The 22,460-nt window shown below is 40.6% G+C and overlaps 2 protein-coding genes across 3 annotated transcripts in view; one reads left to right on the forward strand and one right to left on the reverse strand.

Annotated features, from left to right (window-relative positions):
- Window positions 1–20,208, forward strand: part of DCUN1D4 (defective in cullin neddylation 1 domain containing 4) — an 80,331-nt gene extending 60,123 nt beyond the window's left edge. For both annotated transcript variants that reach the window (XM_049790168.1, XM_049790169.1), the window contains 3 exons: window positions 14,712–14,816; window positions 16,752–16,854; window positions 16,977–20,208. In XM_049790168.1, coding sequence (XP_049646125.1) covers window positions 14,712–14,816; window positions 16,752–16,854; window positions 16,977–17,032 — 264 coding nt within the window. In that variant the 3' untranslated portion in view covers window positions 17,033–20,208. The remainder of the gene's footprint in view (window positions 1–14,711; window positions 14,817–16,751; window positions 16,855–16,976) is intronic.
- Window positions 1–22,460, reverse strand: part of OCIAD2 (OCIA domain containing 2) — a 945,756-nt gene that overhangs the window by 263,735 nt on the left and 659,561 nt on the right. The window lies entirely within an intron of this gene.

Consider the following 22,460-nt stretch of genomic DNA (forward strand, 5'->3'; position numbering starts at 1 on the left):
CTTTGCTGATTCTCTGCTATGGAGTTTTGGATTAATATAACCTTCAGATGAAAAAGGGACAACATGCAAGAAAATGTACAAATGAAATTCAGCTAATGTTTTACCAGATGATACTTGTGTAACTATATAGAAGTGATTTGCTAGTTGCTTTTAGAATACAGGCATAATTTTCTAGGATTATATATTTTTTACCATGACATTTTTCCCCTCTCATAGTCAAACCATATGGTATGCTTCTTTCCATGTGGGTAAAATTTTGTTTAGAAGCATACCTTTTCACCAAAATAGTTCCTATTTGGGGGTCAAAATTGCCCACATGCCAATATTCTTTTAAACCCTGGTTCTATTTTACTTTTCCACCATGTTTCTTCATCTTGTTTTCTGTCAGTGTCCATGGCCCATGTCATGACGACTCTGACCCTCTAGTGTTTTTACTGGTGTGCTCAGCCATGAAACCCCTATGCTTATTTGGATCCACCCTAGTGTTAGTCTCTTTCCCACATTCTTTGACTTCTCAATCCCCCTCCATGTTTATTCAGCGTCATTAATCTTCCTCCAGCCTTGATTGCCCTTGGTGCCTTCCCATTGCCCTTGTATACCATAGTGCTTCAGGTGTGCGTAGTACGACTTTTGACACAGCAGTTGGGAGTGAGCAGAAATAGTCTCAGTTTTATTTACAATAGAAGAGGAGGCATTAGACCACCCAGTCACATCCTTAACAACTTGTAGATCCAATGCAGGCTTATTCTGGGCCCTCAGAGTGGCATTCCAAGTGTCCTTTCCCTACCTATGTTGTGAAATTAGTCCTCTGCTGTTGTTCACTGAAACGTAAGTCCACCTTTTTATTGTCTTTCTGTCCTGCTGGTACTTTGCTTGGACCTCTCTTTGTACTCTGTACTGGCCCTCCTGTATTCTGTCATATTAGATGCAGGCCACATGCTTCTCCACACAGCATTCGCCTCTTAGGTCAGAGGGAACCTTTCTCCTTCACATATACAACCTGATAAGCTCCTCCTCTAGCTTGATTTCAAAGCTGAGAAAGGGCCAAAAGTTTTTCCGACAGGTTGAGGGCCATTTTTTTGCTTTGGCTTGGATCACTAATAAATAAAGCATGGATTTTACTCTTAAGAAGGTATCAGTATATTAGTGAATTGAGCCCTCTTAATGTAATGATGACTAATAACTACCCTTTCCTTCCTTAGCCATTACCCAATAAATCGATTCAGCTAAAGTAATGCTGTAAGATAAATTTGTTAGTGAATTCTTTTCTTGTGTGTGTGGGGGTGTTGGGTCACACTCAGAAATTGCTCCTGGCAGGTTCGGGGTACCATATGGGATGCCAGGATTCAAAACTCTGTCCTTCTGCATGCAAAGCAAACACCCTACCTCCATGCTATCTCTCCGGCCCCTGTTAGTGAATTCTTTTACTTATTTCATTTAGCCTTTATCTTAACTACATGTCATGTTTCAACTTTTTATTTGTTTTCAGTACAGAATATTTTCCAGGGGTCTGGAGAGAGACAGTACAGTAGATAAAGCACTTGCCACGCATGTTCCTGACCCAGGTTCAACCCCTGGCACCACATATGCTCCCCTGAATACCACCTAGGAGGGATCTCTGTACACAGATCCAGGAGTAAATCCTGAGCATCACTGGGTTTGCTTTTCCCTTAATCCACCCATCCCCAAAAAGGAAAAGAAATGTTTTCTAGTTTCCCATGTGATATTTTTTTTCACCCAGTGATTATTTAGAATTGTTATTTCTTATTTAATATTTAGGATATTTTTCAGGTGATTTTTCTGATGCTGATACCTGTTTAATTCAGTTATTTTCTAAAAAATGTGCTCCTTAAAATGTCAGTCTATTTAAATGCGTAAAGATTGGATTTGTAGCCCAGAATATGGTCTGCTGTGGTAGACTTTCTGATGCTGTTAGTTGGAGTGTTCTGTGATGTTGGTTCGGTCAACGTGTTAACAGAATTATTTAGGTGTTTGCATTCTTTCTGATTTCTCGCTGCTTGTTCATCAGTCATAAAGAGAAATGTTGTACTCTCCAGCATAATCTCAAAATATATCTGCATTTCTCCTGTCATTACTTCAGTTTTGCTTTGTGTGTATTAAGGCTTTTATAGGAGATAGAGGTAGATTTAGAGTTATTGGCACATACTTTTGAAGGATTAACCCATTAACATTATGAATATCTGTAATTCTGGTAATCATCCTTGTGCTGAAGTCTGATAAGTTTAGCCAGTCCTGCTTTCTTTTATTAAAGGTAGCGTAAGTCTCCTTTCCTATTCATCTTCCATCTTATTCCATTTTATTTCCTTTCCACCCTGTTCGTCTTCACAGTTAACGCAAATATCTGCAGTTGTCTTATATTTTTAAAAAGTGTTGTGTTTTTGTTTTTGTTTCTGTTTTTGTTTTTTTTTGTTTGTTTGTTTGTTTTTGGTGCTACACCTAGTGGAGCTGAAGTTACTCCTGACACTGCACTCAAGAATTATTCTTGGTAGTGCTCTGGGACCATAGGGATGCCAAGGATCTAATCCTTATCAGCTATATGCAAGACAAGTAAATACCTTACCCACTGTACAATTGCTCCAGCCCCTTAAAAATTAGGTTTCTTATTAAGAACCTATAGTTGGCCATAAGACAGTATCTGTTTTGATTAGAATGCTTGAGTCGGTGGTCTGAGCGGCTGCTCATGGCTGAGTGATAAAAATGAAGTGGGTTAGACCAAATGACACAAGGGTTGTTCACAAATAAAAAGTACTTTGATTAGAAAAGGCTGCTGCCTTGATCCCTGCCTGCTTTCCTGCGTGAGGCAGCCAAGACAAGGACAGTAAACAAAACCTCTTTAGAACACAGCACAGGGTAAGCTGTCTCTGCCCAATAAGGGTGAAACCAGAGGAGATGCAGCTACTCTTCTTTGCATCTTCTAGCCTATGAACCCACAACAACACATAGTAAAAACCACACTACAAGCGTGGCAATGGGGAAACAACACAGGACAACACCATGCATAGAGAATGAAGATGACCTGAAAAGTACCAGCCACCTAGTTAGCCCCTCAGATAAGGAGTTTAGAGTAGAACTATGGAGGATGCTCACAGAAATCAGGGAAATCATAGCTCGAGCTGAACAGACCACAAAGATAGAACTCCGAAAATTCCAAACTGAAATAAGAGGAACTGAAAACCTCGGTAGATGAAATTAAAACCTTAATGGAACAGCAGCTGAGGACAGAGTCAGTGAGCTGGAAGAGGAGACACAGAACAACTCTATACAACAGAAGCAATTGGAAAAGAACCTTTTTGTGTGTGTGTGTGTGTGTGTGTTTTGGGTCACACCCAGCAGTGCTCAGGGGTTTTTTCCTGGCTCCATGCTCAGAAATTGCCCCTGGCAGGCACGGGGGACCATATGGGATGCCGGAATTCAAACCGATGACCTTCTGCATGAAAGGTAAACGCCTTACCTCCATGCTATCTCTCCGGTCCCAGGAAAAGAACTTTCTTAAAGCAAATGATCAGACACTGGAAAAAATCCTCAAAGAATATGAACAGGTGAAAATAGAAGTCTTTGATAAACTCAACAGAAACAACATAAGAATCATTGGAGTCCCAGAGACCCAGGAAGAAAATCCCCAGGAAGATTCAACAGTCAAGGACATCACTACAGAGAAATTCCCAGAACTAAAGGCTGCATGCAACCGCTCTGGCCCCTTATTTCTCTTTTCATGACTTCTTTTGGATTGCAGCTTTTTATTTTTTTAAGTGATTCCATTTCATTTCCTGTGTTGCTTCATTGGCTGTATTTTCTTATGGATACTGTAAGCTTTAGAGTGTTGTTCTATAAAAATTCACAAAATTGATCAGATCATGTTGTTTTCATGTCTGATGCAAGAATCTTTCCAGTCTTCACAACTGTACTTTCATTCTTCCCAAGCCTTTTGGTGCCACTGTCAAACCTTTATTTTCCTTCTATATGCGTTGTTTGTTTCACTGCAGATTATCTTAGTCTATTTAGGCTGCTCTAAAGAAATGCAGGAAACTGAGTGGATTTTAATCACAAACTTTCTTCTCTGTTTGCTGAGCAGTCTGGGGTAAAGGTACCCACACTTGAGTCTGTGTCGGGGACCCTCTTCCTGCCCTCATGATTCAACCAACTTTCCTAAAGACCTTTAAGGATTTTGAGTATGTGAATGTGGCACAAACATCCAACTGTGCATTCCTTGTTACCCTTTTTGGGTTTAAATAGTTGAAAAAATCTTGTTACATTTGCCCAAGATAAGTCTTTTTCTGGACTCTCTATTCCTTTGTGTAATTTCTATCTGGCATCATTTGTGTGCAGCCTAAAAATTTTCTTTTAACGTTCCTTTGAATACCAGTTACGATTCTCTAGCTCTTACATTACCTTCAGTAGAGAAAGGAACATCTTTTTATAAAAGCGTCTAGGTTGACAATTTATTTCTTTGTTACTTTAATGGTAAGTAAAGATGCTCCATTGTCTTCTGTCTTAGGAACAAAATCTGGTATTGCTCTTTATTCCTTGGACAAAATGCTTTTTATTCTCTTCACCAATATTTAGCAATTTGATTACAATATATCTTGGTATAATTTTATTCAGGCTCGGGTTTGTTTAGTCTTTAAACCTGAGGGTTTATAGTAAATTGGGAAATTTTTCAGCTATTATTTTCTTATTATAATTTTTTTTTCTGTTCTCCCTTTGCTCTCCTGGGACTACAGTTGTATCTAAGCTACTTGATGCTGTGACCAGGGTTTTTAGGTTTATTTCCCTGTCTGTGTAATCTTAGATGATTTTACTATTTCTTCTTTTTCTTTTTTTTTTTATTTTAGCTTTTTGTTTTTGGGTCACACCTGGCAGTGCTCAGGGGTTACTCCTGGCTCTGCGCTCAGAAATTATTTCTGGCAGGCTCGGGAGACCACATGGGATGCTGGGATTCGAACTATCGTCCTTCTGCATGCAAGGCATGCTATCTCTCCTGCCCCAATTTCTTCTAATATTAATCTTCTCTTTTTCTAAGTCTAGTTGCCAGTGTATATTTCCCTTTGGAAACTACATTTTTCCTCTCCTGAAATCCCTGTTGTTTCCTTGTTACTATTTCCATTTCTCTCCTCCTTGTGTTTATCACAACTTTTAAACTATTCTAGTTACTATCCATCTTTTCTAGATCTCTTCCTCTTAATTTTATTTTTGCTTGGGTCATTTTATTGCTTCTTTGCATTCCCAATTTTGGTAAATAGTATGTGGTGAATTTTAAATTGTTGGTTGCTAGTTTCTGTTGCTTCTTTAAATTGTGTTGGATTTCTCCATCTTTTGGAGCCTAATTAAGCTACTTGGAATCAGTTTGATCCTTGATAGAGCTAGTCCAGAGTAGCCTTCATCCTAAGGATGATTCAGCTCCACTAGTGAGGATCCCACCAAGATCTGTGTGCAAGATCTTTGTATTCTGGCTGAGGAAAGGTCTTTCCAACCTGAAGTGAGCTCTGGGTTCTGCTCACTCTTTTGTGGTGGTTCTTTCCCCAGACTTAGTAGTGTCTTCTCTGAAGCATAGATCCAGCCTCAGTCACACAAGGGAGATTCTGATAGACCTCCAGCTCTCTATGCTGCTCCACCCCACTGGTGTTTATCCCACCGCTCCCTTCACTTCCTTGAACTGCAAACTGCCTATTCCAATTTGGCATGTTTCTTTCTGGTGCTTGGTTCTAGTTTCCCTCCTGCTGGGGAGGAGGGAATAAATCAGAATAACCTCAGGATTTACCTTCTATTTCCCTTTGCTCCAAGTTCTGTGCTTGATTCCTGCCATGTGAGACATCGGCTCCTGTATTTTGTCCAGTGTCTGGTGATATAAAGTAAAAGTAAAATCTGGGAAACCAACTTTTTTTTTACTTTTTCCCCTTTTACGATAGTTAGGAAATATTACACTGTCTTGGTTGGAAGCAGAACTCAAAACGTTCTCTCTTTCTCCAGTCTTTTTAATTTTCTTACTAAAAAAAAAATAACACTAGAGATAAGAACTGATTAGCCCAGCAGACCTTCTGAAAACCATCTCCCTGATGGTTTTTTGTTAACCTCTGGTGCAAATAGTTGTGGCAAATGATGTTAAATATTCTGAATCATACTCTATATTACTGACGCAGGAAAGACCACAATTAGTACCAGAAAATGTTAAATTGGCCTCTTTCACATCTTTTCAAGCTTTTCCCCTTGACTTCAAAACTTGTCACCCATTAAATATAATGCTGTTCGTAAAGTTGTGCCCTTTTGTTCCTAATCGATCTTACTTGGTCTTGAAATTAGAGCTGAAAGAAACCAGAAAAGAGGGTATGTTGTCATTCTGCAGCTGAGGGGGACAGACAGAAGAGGAACGAGGACCCAACTAGGCACTGAGCTCTGCCAGAACCACACTGCACTCCCCCTCACCCCAAACCTCACACCTCAGGCAGTCTAGCCTGTTCTCTGGGCTGGGGGGTGGGGAGTAAACTCAGCACCAAAATGGCCAGATTGCCTGTACAAGGGGAGGTTCAGCTCAGTCTTTTTTTATGCCTAAAGGGTTTTCCCTGGTGTGCATTTTGGTTGATTTTTATAAACACATTTTGTTATGTGGTTTTCTCTAAATAAAAGATTTTTTTAAAAGTCTTTTTAGTGGCCATAGAGCAGGGGTCTCAAACTCAATTTACCTGGGGGTCGCAGGAGGTAAATTCGGGGTGAGGCAGGGCCGCATAAGGGATTTCACACACACAAAAAAGTCCTCAAACGTCATTATTAACAGTTTTAATTATTTCTTCTGAACATGAATAGAACATTGAGTAAAGATCATGAACAGTTCTTCTGAACATTGCATCTTTTGCCTATTCCTTGCTGCCAGAGACTTGACAGCGCTTCTTCTCACAAATCTGAACCACATTTGGCTTTAGAGAGGAAGCAGTTAAGACCCTCAATATGGCTTGAAGATGATCATCATTAAGTCTAGACCTGTACTTTGACTTATTGAAGTTCAATGTGGAGAATAACTTTTCACACAAATATGTGCTCCCAAAAAGGCACATGGTGTGCTTGAACATTCAGGAAAGCTCAGGGAAGCTGGAGGGCGATTCTCTCAAAAATTGCCCACGCATGTCAGCTTTTCCACTAATCTCCCTGAACTTGGCTTTGAGATCAGAGTTGCATTGAAGGTCAATGAGCTCCATTTGAAGCACAGGAGGGGCATCTTGCACATCAAAGGAAAAGGGGTCCACAAAAATTTGGAAAGTGGCTCTGTGCTTTTTGAAGTCTGCAAATCTGTGATCAAATTTCTTCTCTAGTTTAAAAATAGCATCAACATATTTCTCACCACTGAATGGTATGCCTGCATCCACAAGTTCCTTCCATGCTGGGAAATGACAAAGGTTTGTCTGAGAGAGCTGGGATTTCCATAACACAAGTTTTGTGGAGAATGCTCTCACGTTGTCATAGGTGGCACTGATAATTGCCCCGGGCCTTGTAACATTTTGTTTAGTCCATTCAGCTTATGTGTGATGTCAACAAGAAAAGCTAAGTCCATGAGCCATTTGTGATCACTCAACTCAGAAACAGCATTCCCATCCTTCTTCATGAAGGCTTTCACTTTTTCTCTCAACTCAAAAAAATCTTTTCAGGACATTTCCCCTGCTGAGCCAACATACTTCTGTGAAATAGAGGACATCTCCATATTCTGACTCCATTTCCTCTAAAAAAGCATGGAACCTCCTGTGCTTTTAAGCCCCTAGATCTGATTTGGTTGATGCATTTCACAACAACAGACATCACATTGTCACATGACAGGCATTTACTGCAAAGGGTCTACTGATGGATAATGCAGTGAAGAGCAATGGCCTTCTCTACACCCTCCTCTTCAAGTTTTTTTTGAACAAGTACCACCAGTACAATTTTCTTCCCTGTCATCGATGGCGCTCCATCGGTTATTATTCCAACAAATCTCTTCCATGGCAAACCTGCATTCTCAATGGCATCACACAGATGCCGAAATATCTCATTAGTGGTGGTCTGGCCATGCATTGGAATTATTGTGAGCAGCTCCTCTGTCAATTCAAAATTGCATTCAACACCACGGACATAAATTGGGAGCTGCGCAATGTCTGTTATATCTGTGCCCTCATCAAGAGCAACTGAGTATGCATCAAAACATTCGGCTTTCTCACACAGTTGATGATAAATGTCACTTGACATGTCAGAAATGCGCTCTGCCACAGTGTTGGCAGAAAGGCTGATTTTGCTAAACTGACCTTTCTTTTCTGGACAGATAATACTTGCAGCCTGTAACATGCATTTTTTAACAAACTCCTTCTGTGAATGGTTTCCCTGCCTTAGCAGTCATCTCATTAACCGTGTAACTAGCTTCGACTGATGCAACATTCTCTTTGGTTGCTTTCTTGAAGAAATCTTGTTGTCTCATTAGACATGCTATAAGACTGGCAATCCGCTTGGCTCTCTCATTTCCTTGATATTTTGCACATTCCTCAGCATGTTTAGTTGAATAATGGCATTTCAAGTTGTATTCCTTGTGCACTGTAACTTTCTCTGAGCAAATAAGACATGTGGGGATGCCGCTGTGCTCAACAAAGAAATACTGCGTCTCCTACTTTTCCTGAAATTGTCTGTGCTCGTCATCAATCTTTCTCTTCACTGCAGGCTTTGATGAAGTCATGATGAAGGTATGACAAAATTTAATTGTGTAATAAACTTCTCTTCCTTCTCTCCCTTCTCTCGCTTAGGCCTCCAATAATGCAAGGGACAGCCGGCAGGAGCAGCGGAAATGATGTCTGCACTAGGCACAAAGTATTCGCGATTATTCGCTTACCGAATATTCGCAATAAAAATCGCATTAAACATTTGCATACCCCGAACGAACTGCTCGGGGTATGCAAATGTTTAATGCGATTTTGGGGGGGGGGGTTTGGGCCACACCCGGCGGTGCTCAGGGGTTACTCCTGGCTGTCTGCTCAGAAATAGCTCCGGGCAGGCACGGGGGACCATATGGGACACCGGGATTCGAACCAACCACCTTAGGTCCTGGATCGGCTGCTTGCAAGGCAAACGCCGCTGTGCTATCTTTCCGGGCCCACTAATGCGATTTTTTATTGCGATTATTCGCTTAGTAAGCGAATAATCGTGAATACTGTGATATTTGAAGGCCGGCTGCGGGCCACAAAATGTTGTATGGAGGACCGCAAACGGCTTGCGGGCCGGGAGTTTGAAACCCCTGCCATAGAGAGAGCTCAATGGGCTGACTACAGGCATTGCACACAAGAGACCTAGGTTCAGTTTCCAGCATGTCCCCAGCCTTTTAAGTTTTTTCTTAACAAAATAAAATCTCAAAAAACAGCATATGCTTTTGTTATTCGGATTATGATGACGTTCAAGAAGAAGCTTAAGTTTATCTATTACGACTAAATTGTTAAATGTTGTGTGTAAGGGAGATGGAGGCCAGCTGAAGGTCTCTAAAGGAAAATTTGAGTTGAACTGTTCTATCACTTATAGGTGTTACAGGAGGGCATACACTTGCCAAAGCCATGAAAACTGTACTTTCAGTTTGTTGAATTCACTGTACGAATGCTTCAAAGAAAGGATTGTGATTGAACGACCAGTATATACTTTATCATATATTCTCCTCTATGAATACTCTTGTGGCCCTAGTAGGTCGTCTCATTTATTGTTTCGTTCATTCTTATTCCACTGAGTAATAAGGAACCTCTCAAAGCCATATAGACCAGAGTATCAAAATTTAGAATGTATTGGAACAAATAAGGAAAGCAATTTTTTTTAATTGAAGAAGCATTGCAATAGAATTTAGTTACGTTTCAGTTATATGTCATTGAAAACTGTCATGTGCATATACTATATCAAGCTTACCACTAAAGTTCAGTTGTGTCCTTCATCTTATGTTCTGTTTTCTTTGTGCTGGTTTCCCTACCCTCATCTGTGCTAAGGTTACTGGTCTACTGCTATATCGAGAATTCTGCCTAATTTAACCTAAGCATGTTGTCTTAGGTAACTTGGTAACTTCCTCTTCTGTCTTCTTTTGGTTTGTTTTATTAGTACGTAGTTGTATTCAGGGCTTACTCCTGGCTTGCTCTGCACTTAGGGATAACTCCTGCCAGGGCTTGGGGGTACCATGTGGGATACCATGGATCAAACATGGGTGATCATGTAAGTGCAAGCAACCTATCCCACTATATTATTGCTTCACACGTACACCCTCCTCTTCTAACTTCTTAACCAGGATAATTTCTTTCCAGTGCCTTATAAAATTAAATGTAAAGAATATAGATTTGGGTTAGAACACAGATATAAAGAACATTCAGTTACCTAAACACAGATCAGAAAATCTTTTGTCAGTTATTCTTTGCTTATTGTAAAATTAAGTAGATTTGCTCAGAAGATTTTTATAAGGCAAACTGAACTTGAGTTATGAAAACTCAGACTTGCAGTCAGACTTTCAAGTCCCAGCTTGGCCAAGTACATTATGTTTAACTGTTAATTTTAGATAACTGGTATGCCCCAGTTTCCTTGAATGTAACTTGGAATTGTCAATAACACATAGCCAAATTGGGGTTTTGAATTAAAGGAATTGATAGAAGGCACTTAGAACAATGTCTAGCTCAGTTAAGTTCTCAATAATTTATCCACAGCACTAGGAGTAAGTAGTTGTTGAGTTAGTCTTTCCTGGTATTTCCTGCAAAATTTAGTAATAATGGCTTCTTTTCCAGGGTCAGTTTTTAGTTATAGTAATAAAGTCCGAAACAACGATGGCATTTATTCTCATTCTTAGGTTGTTTTCTTTTAAAGTGTCGGTAGTTGAACTTGATAAAATACTTGCTTGAAAATATTGTTGACTGGAAACTGATGAAGAACTTTGTCCTAAACGAGGAGTTCTAAAAGCATGATGAAAAGATTCTTTTTTTCCCCCAGTGGACAGGAACTTGGGGTCTTACGGTTTTTTGTGTTTAAATGATTTGAAAACAAAATACAACACTGTCTATAAATATAGTTTGCTGCATTTGCAGTTTTCTGTAACTCATTTAGTATTTAGGGCCAGAGATAGTACATCGCACATAGTACAAGGCACATGCGACTAACCCCAGTTGGATCCCAGCACCATTTGGGCACCTGAGGAACACCGGTGGGCGAGTTAATAACCCTCAGCACTACAGGGCCTGAGCAGATCCACATCCTTGGGCCCCTCACATTACTGCTGCTGTTTGGCTGAGAATTAGTGGGACACCAAGACCCAAGAAAACCCACCCATCGCCATCCCTGAAAAGTTGAGATATGGGCTATGGATTAGAGGTATGCTACATACATTTCATGCATACATGAGGGCCGTGGTTCTCAATCCCTAGCATTGCAAAGAAAAAAAAAAGATTTTGAACTCTTTTATCTTCTATGTATTACTTGGTTAGCTATGTTGAGGACAGCATTTCTTATTGGAATATGTAATCCCTATAATTTCATTTTTTATACATAATACCAAAATATTTTCATAAGCATCTTATTTCACTCTGTGTGTAGGGTGGATGGTGTTAGCCCACAGCAAGTGGTGCTCAGGGGACCATGTGGTGCCAGGGATAAAGGGTGCACTTTTAACCCTACACTGTCTCCCACCCCAGGTACTAAATTTAAATTTCACTTGTGTAACATTTATATTTGTTTTCTATTAGGGAAGTTGGTTTCCCAGTATCAACGGAGTGGCTCAGCTCACCTGCCCCCACCCCTAAAGAAAGCAGTGCTTAATTTTCAAACTTAAAGATACATATTTAATAGTCTTAGCAACGGCACTTTAGGCTTTTTGTATTACAGCTACTCCAACTCAGACCTCCATAAAATGCCATTCTCTGCATAGTTTTTAGCAGTCTTTCATGGGAGGAATGCAGGTATTCTATGCACAGAAGAAAGTCACTTCTGAATGTTGAGTGTAGTAGATAGCCTTTGGTTTGGAGCTGCTCTCTGTAGGAGGACTGGTCTCATCTGTGCCCTCTGTTATCTGTGTCAAAGAAAGACAGCTGAGCAGTCTCTGGTTATGTACTGAAGGGACTGAGTACTTTGCATAGTACCTGTTCAGTTCTTGTTACTTCAAAGGGATTTTTTTAACTTGTTGTAGAAATGTGAAATCCACATGTAACATATCTTGTGAGCAGATGTGGGTAAAGAAAAAATTTTGTTCCTTCTCTTTCACTTGATGGACACCTTTTGGTAGGCACTTGGTGCAGAAATTCAGACCCTTAACTTAAGGAGTCCATCTTGTTTTTGCTGCTTCATGGGCAAGAAGCTCCATAGTATTGAATATGTACCTATATTTATTTCTTGTGAGGTCTTCTGGGTATTTCTGTGGTACTTCTTGAGTCTGTGAAAATGGTTTAGTTTTCTATGTGGATAGGTGTGTCTGTGTCTTTGTGTGTGTTTGTGTCCGTGTGTCTGTGTGGGTGTGTGTTTTTAATGACTGCAGTGCAAGTAACCTCCACAAAGCAGCCTGGGAGATTGGTTGTATTCTTAGTAGAGAACTCAGTTTACAGATGCCATTAATACCTTGTTGTCCAGGGCATTCCTTGCACACACCTCTATTTTGGTGCCTGTTGATGCTGCCATAGGAACCTTTCATACATATGGTTCCCCGAGTTTGGAAATTTTTTTTCTGCTGGTGATTAGCACTGATCCTTAAACCCACGCTCAAGCAGCGTTGGTTACAAGTGATAGCCAGTGTACTCACATGAGTGCATCCATAATACCTTTCTCTTATTTGCTAGGCAGAAGATGGTGTTAGTGATTCTGAGCTACTGACTGCCACCCTGGCAGAGCAGGATGAGTGAGTGCTATTCAGCCTTCCAGTTCTGTGTGAGTCTTGAAACCTTTCCTCCATGTTTTGGCATCATGGCCAAACACATTATTGAAATCCTTCATCATCGTCAATTTGTCAGATGATTATACTGTGACCAAGTATCTGTCCGGGACCTTTTCCCTTTTTGTCTCCTTTTCTCGCGTGCGCTTGTGTGTGCGTGTGCGTGTGTGTGTGTGTGTGTGTGTGTGTGTGTGTGTGTGTGTTATGACAGGGACATTAGGCATTGGTGCTGCTGATGCATGAAGGCACATTGGGTCACAGGAGCAGGTGGTTGGCAGACTCCTCAAAAAAGGGAGAGGAGCCTTCAGGAGATGCTGCCTGAGCTGTGGATCTTTTGACCCTATCCAGTGTGCCTGTGTGTATCTCTCGATCTCTCTGCTGCTCTCCCATGGTGCTTCTAGTGCCCATACAGTGGTCACGGAAAAGAGGTAGTTCTGCACAGTGTGTCCTAGCAGTGACATCTCTGTAAGACAGCAGACTGAGAAGGCTCAATTTATCATTGCTGTCTTCTCAGGGGAGTTTAGGGACTGCACCTGAGCAGAATAGGATGTGTCTGCCCAGGGAAGAGTGGAGAGTGCTGTAGGGAGGAGGCCCCCCTGCGGAATGGGGACACTGCTGGCTGCAAGCTTTTGTTTGATATGGCCTGTGGCAGAGCAGAGGAAGGTAGACCCTCTGAGCTAGTTTGTGTTCGAACAGCCCTTAGGCTGACATCTGGGGCCCAAAGACAAGGACTAATATGCATCTTTCTCACTCCTTGTCTACTCTGTCAAGCTGTTTGGATCCTGCACTTTGGATCCTGCGCTTTCAAATGTTGTTTCCTGGACCATGGCTCTGTACAGGACCACACTTGGCTGTGAGACCTGTAGGTCCCAGAGATGGTGGCAGGACAGGGTGAGACCACCACCCTCTTTCATTTAGATGCATGCTCAAGAGGGTAGCTATGCCATGGGCAGCCACCTGACAGGTGGTAAGCCTGCAGGGTCCCAGGTTCTCGTTCCCCTTCATTGAAACTACCCACTGGTAGCTCCTGAATGAAAGCTTGCAAGAAAGTGGAGAATGAAAAATGGGCATCTTTAGTCATGACCATAAGTGGAATGAACTTGATCTGCCCTTATTTAGGTTGATGTAAGCATTCTCTCCCCGATTCTGTCATATGAAGTGTCTCTTGTGGTTATTAGTTAGGAGTATTCTGCTAAGAGATTGCACAGCTAACAAATCCAGGTAAGGAGGATTGTAATAGACTGTTTTCTTCCCCAGAGTGAGAAGATGAATTTATGCTTTTAACTTGGAGAGGATCTAATGCCCCGAGTGTATTACAAGCCAAATTTAATTCCAGCATCCTTAGGTACAAGAAAAAACATTTATCAGTGAAAATCGTTGGAAAAACAATTTTTGTTTAGGAAACCTAATTCCGAAGCATGAAAGCCAGAACTTCTAAATCCCCATTTAGTTACAGGCTTTGGGGTGAGCAGTGGTGGTTTTGATAATTACCTTGTCAAACACCAAGTCTGATTGAGTTACAGGTTTTACTTATCCAGGGGAGCAATTGTAGATGCTGTTAGTATGTAATTAACTGACTTTTGCATTAAGGTGATCACTCAAATGACAAGTCTCTCACAGTAAAATGATGTGGAACTGGTATGATCCAGCCCTCAATTGTGTTTATCTAATTTCTATCTCCTCTCCTTAGTCTTGACTCCAAGTTTTTAATGGTGTATGGTAAGAGAGTTGATTACTAATGTCTTGTCAAAGTGAACTGGATTATTGGGATTTATTGCTTGGGGCATCTGTCTCATCCTTGTTTTTGTTTGTTAAACAGGAAAAGGACCAACGCAGCCTAGACATAAACACTGCCAAGTGCATGTTGGGACTGTTATTAGGAAAAATCTGGCCCCTTTTTCCAGTTTTTCACCAATTCTTAGAGGTACCAAATTGTTATTTTATGGAATGTATGTTTGCTTGCTTAGAACTACCTTATAGACTTTATTTTATCCCTTTTATAAGTAACTTGCTTGTTCTTCCCTACTTCTAGGAATCTGGGGCCTTCTTTTTCTCCCTGGCACCCACCTGTCTTCTCCTGCTGTCTGTGTGTGCATTTCATGTGGGCTTGCTGCCTGAAATAGCCACAGCCCAGTCCCTTCCAAGTCCCACCCCACTTTAGAAACATTACTTTCGTTTAGATTTCCTGGTCTTTCTAACTATAGTAATAGGTTAAATCAAAGTTATAGCCATCTACCTTTTTATTAAAGTAAATTCATAATGTATTATCTACCTTTATAGGTAACTGAAGGTATCTGCCAAGCTGACCCTTAGGCAAAACTAACATCTCTTAAAGTTCTTCACAAAATAATTCAGCACCACAATAATTTTATTATTGCGTTTGCTTTAAGTATCAGTAATTTTAAGCCTCTGGACTTGATGAGACCTGAAAGTATCTGAGAATGAATTTTAGTTATTATGGTTGTCAGAAATGGCACCTTCTTGCCCTACCACCCCACCACCCATTTTATACAGATCCTTTGCTTAAAAGGATGATGGTCTCTTCCTGACTCTTGATTCATTATTCTTAGGATAATCTCTTACAGTTTATGTGATTGAAGAAGTACAAAAGAACTTCCAATAGATAGGATTCTTTGGGAATGCATTCTTTTTAACATTACCAACTAGGATTCCTCAAAAAAGGCACAAAAGCTAGTTTAATATAAGAAGTACATTCCATATCTGCAAACAATTTGTTCTAGTTTTTCTTAACAATCTCTATAACATACATTGACTCCATTTGGAGCATAAACAGAAATAGGTGTTTGCTCCAGAGTTGGGCAGAATTTAAGTCTGGGTATGAAGTGGGAGTGTCTGCAGAGAAAGACCTTGCTGTGAGCTACCATGGCTGCCTGTGCCCACAGCATCACCTGCATTCACTGGTCTTCACCATCCCATGTCTGCACTTGTAGTCTGTGTTCTTCCTCTCACATGCATTTGGTTTTCTACTGTAGGAAGACACCGTGGGCCCTTTCATGTGAGCTTCACAGTGTTTGCATCCTTGCAACCATTCCAGCTTTGCACTCTCTGCCTCATTGTTCTTGGGGCATTTGCCAACTAGGTTCTTGACCTCTGTGGTCTTAAATTGTTGGATCTGGGTGTTATTTGTAAAACTTTATACATAAGCATAGTATATTTTAAAACAGACAGAAGATATATTTCTTGTCTAGAACGAATAGTAAAACTCCCTCCTGGTAATTCTGACATGTTGAATGGTCAGATTCAAATTCGGAGTGACTAGAATAGTCATTTTCTTCTGTAGCAAGAGTCCCTAGTGCTGAGCCTGTTCTCTGCTCTTGGCCAGATCTGGAATACTGGCTGCTATCTGCCCTTGCAGCCAACAGCTTGACAGTGGGCCATCTAACCATGTCAGAGCTGACTGCTGGACACCTTTCTTCCTGTAGCACTTTTTTGCCAAGCATTGATATGAAATACTTTACCTTAGCACTTTTGATCCTTGCAGCATCTTCTGGGAAGCAGATTTTATCCCCATTTGATATGAAAAGTCATTTGCAGCCTAGAACCTTCCCTTCCCAAATCGAATTGTAGTTCTTCAAAGAGTTTGTCGTTTTGGATTGATCCCCGCAGTATCTGTGTAATGAAAATTGTCATCCTGAGTCTCCCCCCCACTCTTCTCTCTCTCCCTCTTCTCTCTCTCTCTCTCTCTCTCTCTCTCTCTCTCTCTCTCTCTCTCTCTCTCTCTCTCTCAGTTTAAGACATCTCAAAAGGAAAGAGTTAACCTTCATGAACTTTTATTAGGTTGATTCAGACAGCAGCTGATTGATATGTCAGTAATGCATTTTATTTTTCCCTCCATCAGCAATCAAAATATAAAGTTATTAACAAAGACCAGTGGTGCAATGTACTAGAATTTAGCAGGACAATTAACCTTGACCTCAGCAACTACGATGAAGATGGAGCATGTAAGTATAGTGTTACTATTCTTTCTCTCCCCACCCTGTACATCTCTACCTTATCCTGTCCTGTGGTGGAAAAGCCTCAGAGCCAAATTGTCCTTTCTCTTTCTCTTACTCTCTCTCCTCAGGGCCAGTTTTGTTGGACGAGTTTGTGGAGTGGTATAAAGACAAACAGATGTCCTAGGACTTTATGCATCACAGCGAGAGAGTTCCTGTTACCACAGTTATGTCCACCATTAGCCATAAATTGCTGTTTGTATCAAAGCGCATGCTGCTTTTCTTGCACTGTCTCCCTTTTGCAGGGACGTGTTGGTGTTTGCTATTGAATGGGCCAGCTCTGCTTGCTGTGTAGCATCGTTCTCTTGGAAAGGCTGCTTTGCAGTTGTCTTTACACTACAGATTGGTGAATTTGCCAACGTCCTCACTGTGATTATGTGTATATTGCTGTTTAAATTTTGTATATGTGTATAAAAAAAAGCTTCACCTAGAGATTATTTCTGCAAAAATGTATTGTAAAAATAATTTTGTGGCATATTTCTAGTCCCTTTTTTCAAATGAACCAATTCTACTTTATTTGGTCTCAACTGTAGCATTTCAGGAAACCAGACAAGAATGACCAATACCATAAGCAAATGTTGCCAGAATTCACCTTACCTAAGAGGCCAACTTTTGGAAGAAGTGAGTTATGACTTCTTGGAGGCATGCCAAATAGAATCTGGTTTACTTAAACGTTAGCATTTAAAAAATGGAAGTCATAATTTTTTGACCATATAAACATGTACCATGCCACAAATCATCTCAACCATGCGAGATATAGGGTTTTATTTTCTAATGTTCAAGCTGTAGTAGTTGGAGTGTAGGTACAAATGAACAAATTAAAATAGCACTTTTTTTAATGGGGTTTAAAGTCTCGTAAGCTTTCTTTTGTGTCTTTTGGGGGAGAACTTTTTTTTTTTTTCTTTCGCTTGTGTGTTTTCTTTCTCATTCCTCTAGTCACTGTTTTGGCTGCTGATGCTTCTATGCCATTCTAAGTACAGTTGATTTTTGCCTCCTTCATGAAAACCAAATGGTTTGCTGGCAGTGATTGCAGAGCACTTTGAATTGTGGCTTGAATCTTCAGTTGAACGTTCATGATGTCTACCTTTCTAGTGAATTTTGTTTTTCTTTGCCTTGGAGAAAGAACTATCCTATAAGTGAGAGATGTTTTTGTTTTCTTTTTCCTTTTTGTTTCTTTCATGCTAGGCTTTTCCTGGCAGAGTGTCCATTGCAGGCAGTGGACATGGAACCACCAGCATTGAGCTAACACTTAACACGGGAGGGCCTTTCCCAAGGTCCCACTCGTCATTGCCTGAGTAATTTACACAGAAGGGTGAGAGCCATTATTTATGTGGGTGAGGAAACACGAAACAATATTGGGGGGTGGGGGGGACTTGTATTTTATGTCTTTTTTTTTCTCCCCCTTGCCTTACCCTTCTTGAGAAAATGTGTAGATAACATGTTTTACCCTCAACCATCTGGTGCTATTGAAGGACTAATTTAGTCCCTAAAGTTTTGTGAAAACACAAAAGTCTAATATTTTAAACTAAGTCTATAGCTAATGGTGCATTTGAGCAAGTTGAATACTACATTTATGTGAGCAAGAGCCATGATTGGACATCTAATGGTTGGAAGAAGCTTGGATTATTTTGAAATCTGGCCAAAACACCCTTTGGACGTAATGCATGGAATGAGTGAAGCACACAGACAATGCTACTCTTGACCACTCTCTCACTTTCTTTGCAAACAGTGTTCAAATTTTCAGATTTTTTTTTTCCTAACTGAACCACCAAAGACACATTTTGTATGTATATACAGTGTGTGTGCATATACAAAATCATGATATGGTAGAATGAAATCATTTCCTTTTTCTACCAATAGAAGGGTTTGGTTTGCTGTGAAATAAATAAACCAGAAGTTTCTAAAACTCTGTAGTGATTAAACATAACGTCATCATTCCTTGTTTAGGAATTGTAGACTCACCTTCTACCTTATGGATTCCTACCAGTTTGCACAAATGAATATCAGGAAAGAATAGATGTTGAGGGCAAGCATAGCTCTTGAGACCAGTGTGTTGAGAGAGATTCCAAGGGGTGGGCGGTGGCCAAGTGGCAACTATCCACCCATGACTTTGGATCTGTGCAGAACTGAACAAGGTTCATTCGCATATGTGTCCCCAGGAAATGAAGAAAAATCACTTGAAAGGCAGCAGTTCTTAAATTTTATCAACTATTATTTGTATAAGCAAACAAATCAGAAATAAAATATTTTAAAAGTTATTGTTGGGAAATGGGAAAAGTTTAAAACACTAAGCACAGTTCATCGTACTGACAAAAAGATTATTGCTGGGGAGATGTTACATTTTATCCACAGTAAACATTTTGACAATGGTGGGGTGGGGGAGCCTAATTGCATATCCCAAAGGAAAACCTCCTCCAAATGTAGACTTGACGAATACTTACTTTGACTGCGGACTGCTTGTCCTTCATCTTACTTTGATAGACCGTTCACAGCAAAGGGAGAGAAGAGGGCCAGACAGAGTACTAAGATACTTTCTCCTTCAGCTGTCCCTACCTGACATAAAATCAAGCAATCTTCAAGCACTTATTTACTGGCTAATGTTAAATAAATTAGGGTGCCTTCTTCCTTAAACCCCTTTTCTTTTTTTCTGTTGTGTTTTGAACTCCACATTGCAATACTCTGTCGTAATGGAATACAACATGTAGATGTTTACTTGCTGCGGTAGGTCAGAAATTCATTATTTGATTTGCCATAAACATCCACTGTCATGTCACATGCAGCTTTTTGAAGCATGAATTCTGACTTAAGTTTTTATAAATCTGACTTTTCTGGTTTAATGGTAGATTTCTGTTGCCTCCCAGTTTCCATTTTAACAGTGCTTTTTGAAGTTTAGAGAGAAAGCTTTACAAGTTAGTTTGTGCCCTCAGTTTTATTCTTACAACTGCTAAATACCTCTGTAAGCCTTATCTTTTATTCTTTCATATGTTGTATAATAAATGTATAGAATTCATTGACCAACTAAAATGTTGGGTGTCTGTAAATGAGACCAAAATATGGGTTGCTTTTTTCATAAAATAATTACTCTTGGGGGTTACTGTTAGGAAGAGCAGCTAACCTGTAACTGTGAATGCTTTGTGTCGTCAGTATTTGCATTACATTCATAAACGTGTGCAAGTCCTGTGACTCCCAGCTTAACTAAAATACTGTTATGCCACCTAACTTGAGTACAGCAAACTGGTTTTAGTTTTTAATGGAATTGTTGTAAACTGATAATCCATAAATAAAAAGTATTTGTGTTGGTTTCAGAACTGATATGTGAATTTATTCTTGAGATTTCTCTCCCTTCCTACCCCAATCACCCCCAAAACTAATCATTGAAGGGGGCCTGAGAAATAGTGCAGGGAGCAAAGAGGCACTTGCCTTGCATATGACCAACCTCAGTGCAAATTCTTGGCACCACATATGGTCCCTCAAGCACCTTCAGGAATGATCCTGGCCTGAGCCCTGTAGGTGTGGGATTCCCCCAAACCAAAACAAGTACCTAAAGGTAGTTTTAAGGCTCTTGCCATATGTGCAGCTGACTGATTGAATCCCCAGCATCACGTGATCTCCCAAGCAGTGCCAGGAGTAATCCTTGAGCATCCCTAGTTGTTCCCAAAACAAATTACTGACAATAGTTTTTGTTTCTGTTTTGGGGCCACATTTGGAAATGCTCCATGCTTACTCCTGGCTCTGTGCTTGGGGATCTCGGTCAGGACCTTATGGAGTACCAGGAATCAAACCTGGGTTAGCTGCCTCTGACTTAACCCTGCAATTTCTCTCTGGCCCCTGAAGGTAGTTTTAAATTCTTTTACTCTTTGCTGTTGCTCCCACCTTTCTACATTAGTTTCAAAGCTATATATAAGAAGTATATATAAGAAGAAGGCACAAGTTCTATAACTGTCACCCAGCTTTTCTAGTTATAGTTACCTGATCGATTTTCCTTTGCCACTAAAGATGAGTAGATATGTGAAGACCTAATTCTTTTTACTGGAAAAATGAATTATTTTTTAGTTGTTTTTGCTTTTTGGGTGGGGGGCACACAGGGCAAGTCTCAGGGGTTACTCCTGACTCTGTGCTCAGAAATCACTCCTGGCAGGCACGGGGGACCATATGGGATGCTGGGATTCGAACCACTGTCAGTCCTGGGTTGGCCTTTTGCAAGGCAAATGCCCAACTGCTGTGCTATTGCTCTGGCCCCAGGAATTACATTTATATATGAAATTGCTTCACTCCTAGTATTTCAAAATAAGAGCAGTTCTGTGACGTGAGTCAGTAATGAATTGTATTATAGTCTTCATAATTGTATTAACCCTGTAAATCAAGAAATTTAACATGAATAGAATACTGTTGCCTAAAGTTCAGAGTAATGTCTTCCCCATCTGTACCAGTCATGGCCTTGATATCTCTTCAACTTGTCATCTAGGGATATATATATATATATATACATCCTACCTTTCTGGTCTCTCAACATGGATAGACTAGTTCCAGATACAATCATTCAATAAGCTTTTGGTTATAACAGTACAAACATTTTCAACCAAATTGTGATGGGGGGGGGGGTCATACCCAGCAGTGCTCAGGCTCTTGCTCAGAAATTGCTCCTAGCAGGCACAGGAAACCACATAGGATGCCAGGATTCGAACTACCATCCGTCCTGGATCGGCTGTGTGCAAAGTAAATTTTCTACCGCTATGCTACCTCTTAGGTCCCAGATTGTAATATTTTTTTGTCATCAAAGGTATGTATCTAAACATTGAACAAATCATTGCTATGTGCCAGGAACCAGACAACTGTCTACCATCCTATTAACCTGTTATCAGCCTGGTAATTGCAATTTTACTGGAGGCCTGGAAATGTACATGAAGGAAGTAATAATTTCCACTTAGCGAAAGCATTCACAAGCTCTAGGAAACCTGGCTTCTATAAGTATGGGGAAGCCAGAGCTGGAGAGAAAGCACTTAGCTTGCATGCAACTGATCCTGGTTTGCTCCCCAGTGTCAGATATGGTCCTTTGAGCTCCAACGGGAGTTATCTCGGAATCCCACCAGATGTAAGCCCCGAATTTGGCAGAGTATGGCCCAAAACAAACCAACCCCCCCACCCACCCCCCAAAAAAAAAAACCCAGAAAACAACAAAAAGGGATTTCTGGATGACAACCCAGCATCAGATGCATACAGGTTTGTTTTTTTGTTTGAGGTTTTTTGCTTTTTGGGCCACACCTGGCGATACTCCTGGCTTTGAGCTCATGGCTCAAAGAAATCACTCCTGGCTCAGGGGACGATATGGGACACTGTGGATCGAACCAAGGTCTGTCCTGTATCAGCCCCATGCAAGGCAGTCGCCCTACCACTGTGATATCGCTCTGGCCCTAAGTTCATATGGTTTTGTTAGTGATTTAAATGATTCTTCAGCTGTACTTTGGGCCAAAAACGAAGGATCAAGCCAAGAAAATCTCAAACTCTTACATAGAGAAGGGGGGAACCAGGTGGGGGAAAGAAAGAAAAGTTAATGC

This window comes from Suncus etruscus, chromosome 16, assembly GCF_024139225.1.
Source record: "Suncus etruscus isolate mSunEtr1 chromosome 16, mSunEtr1.pri.cur, whole genome shotgun sequence".
Lineage (NCBI taxonomy): Eukaryota > Metazoa > Chordata > Mammalia > Eulipotyphla > Soricidae > Suncus > Suncus etruscus.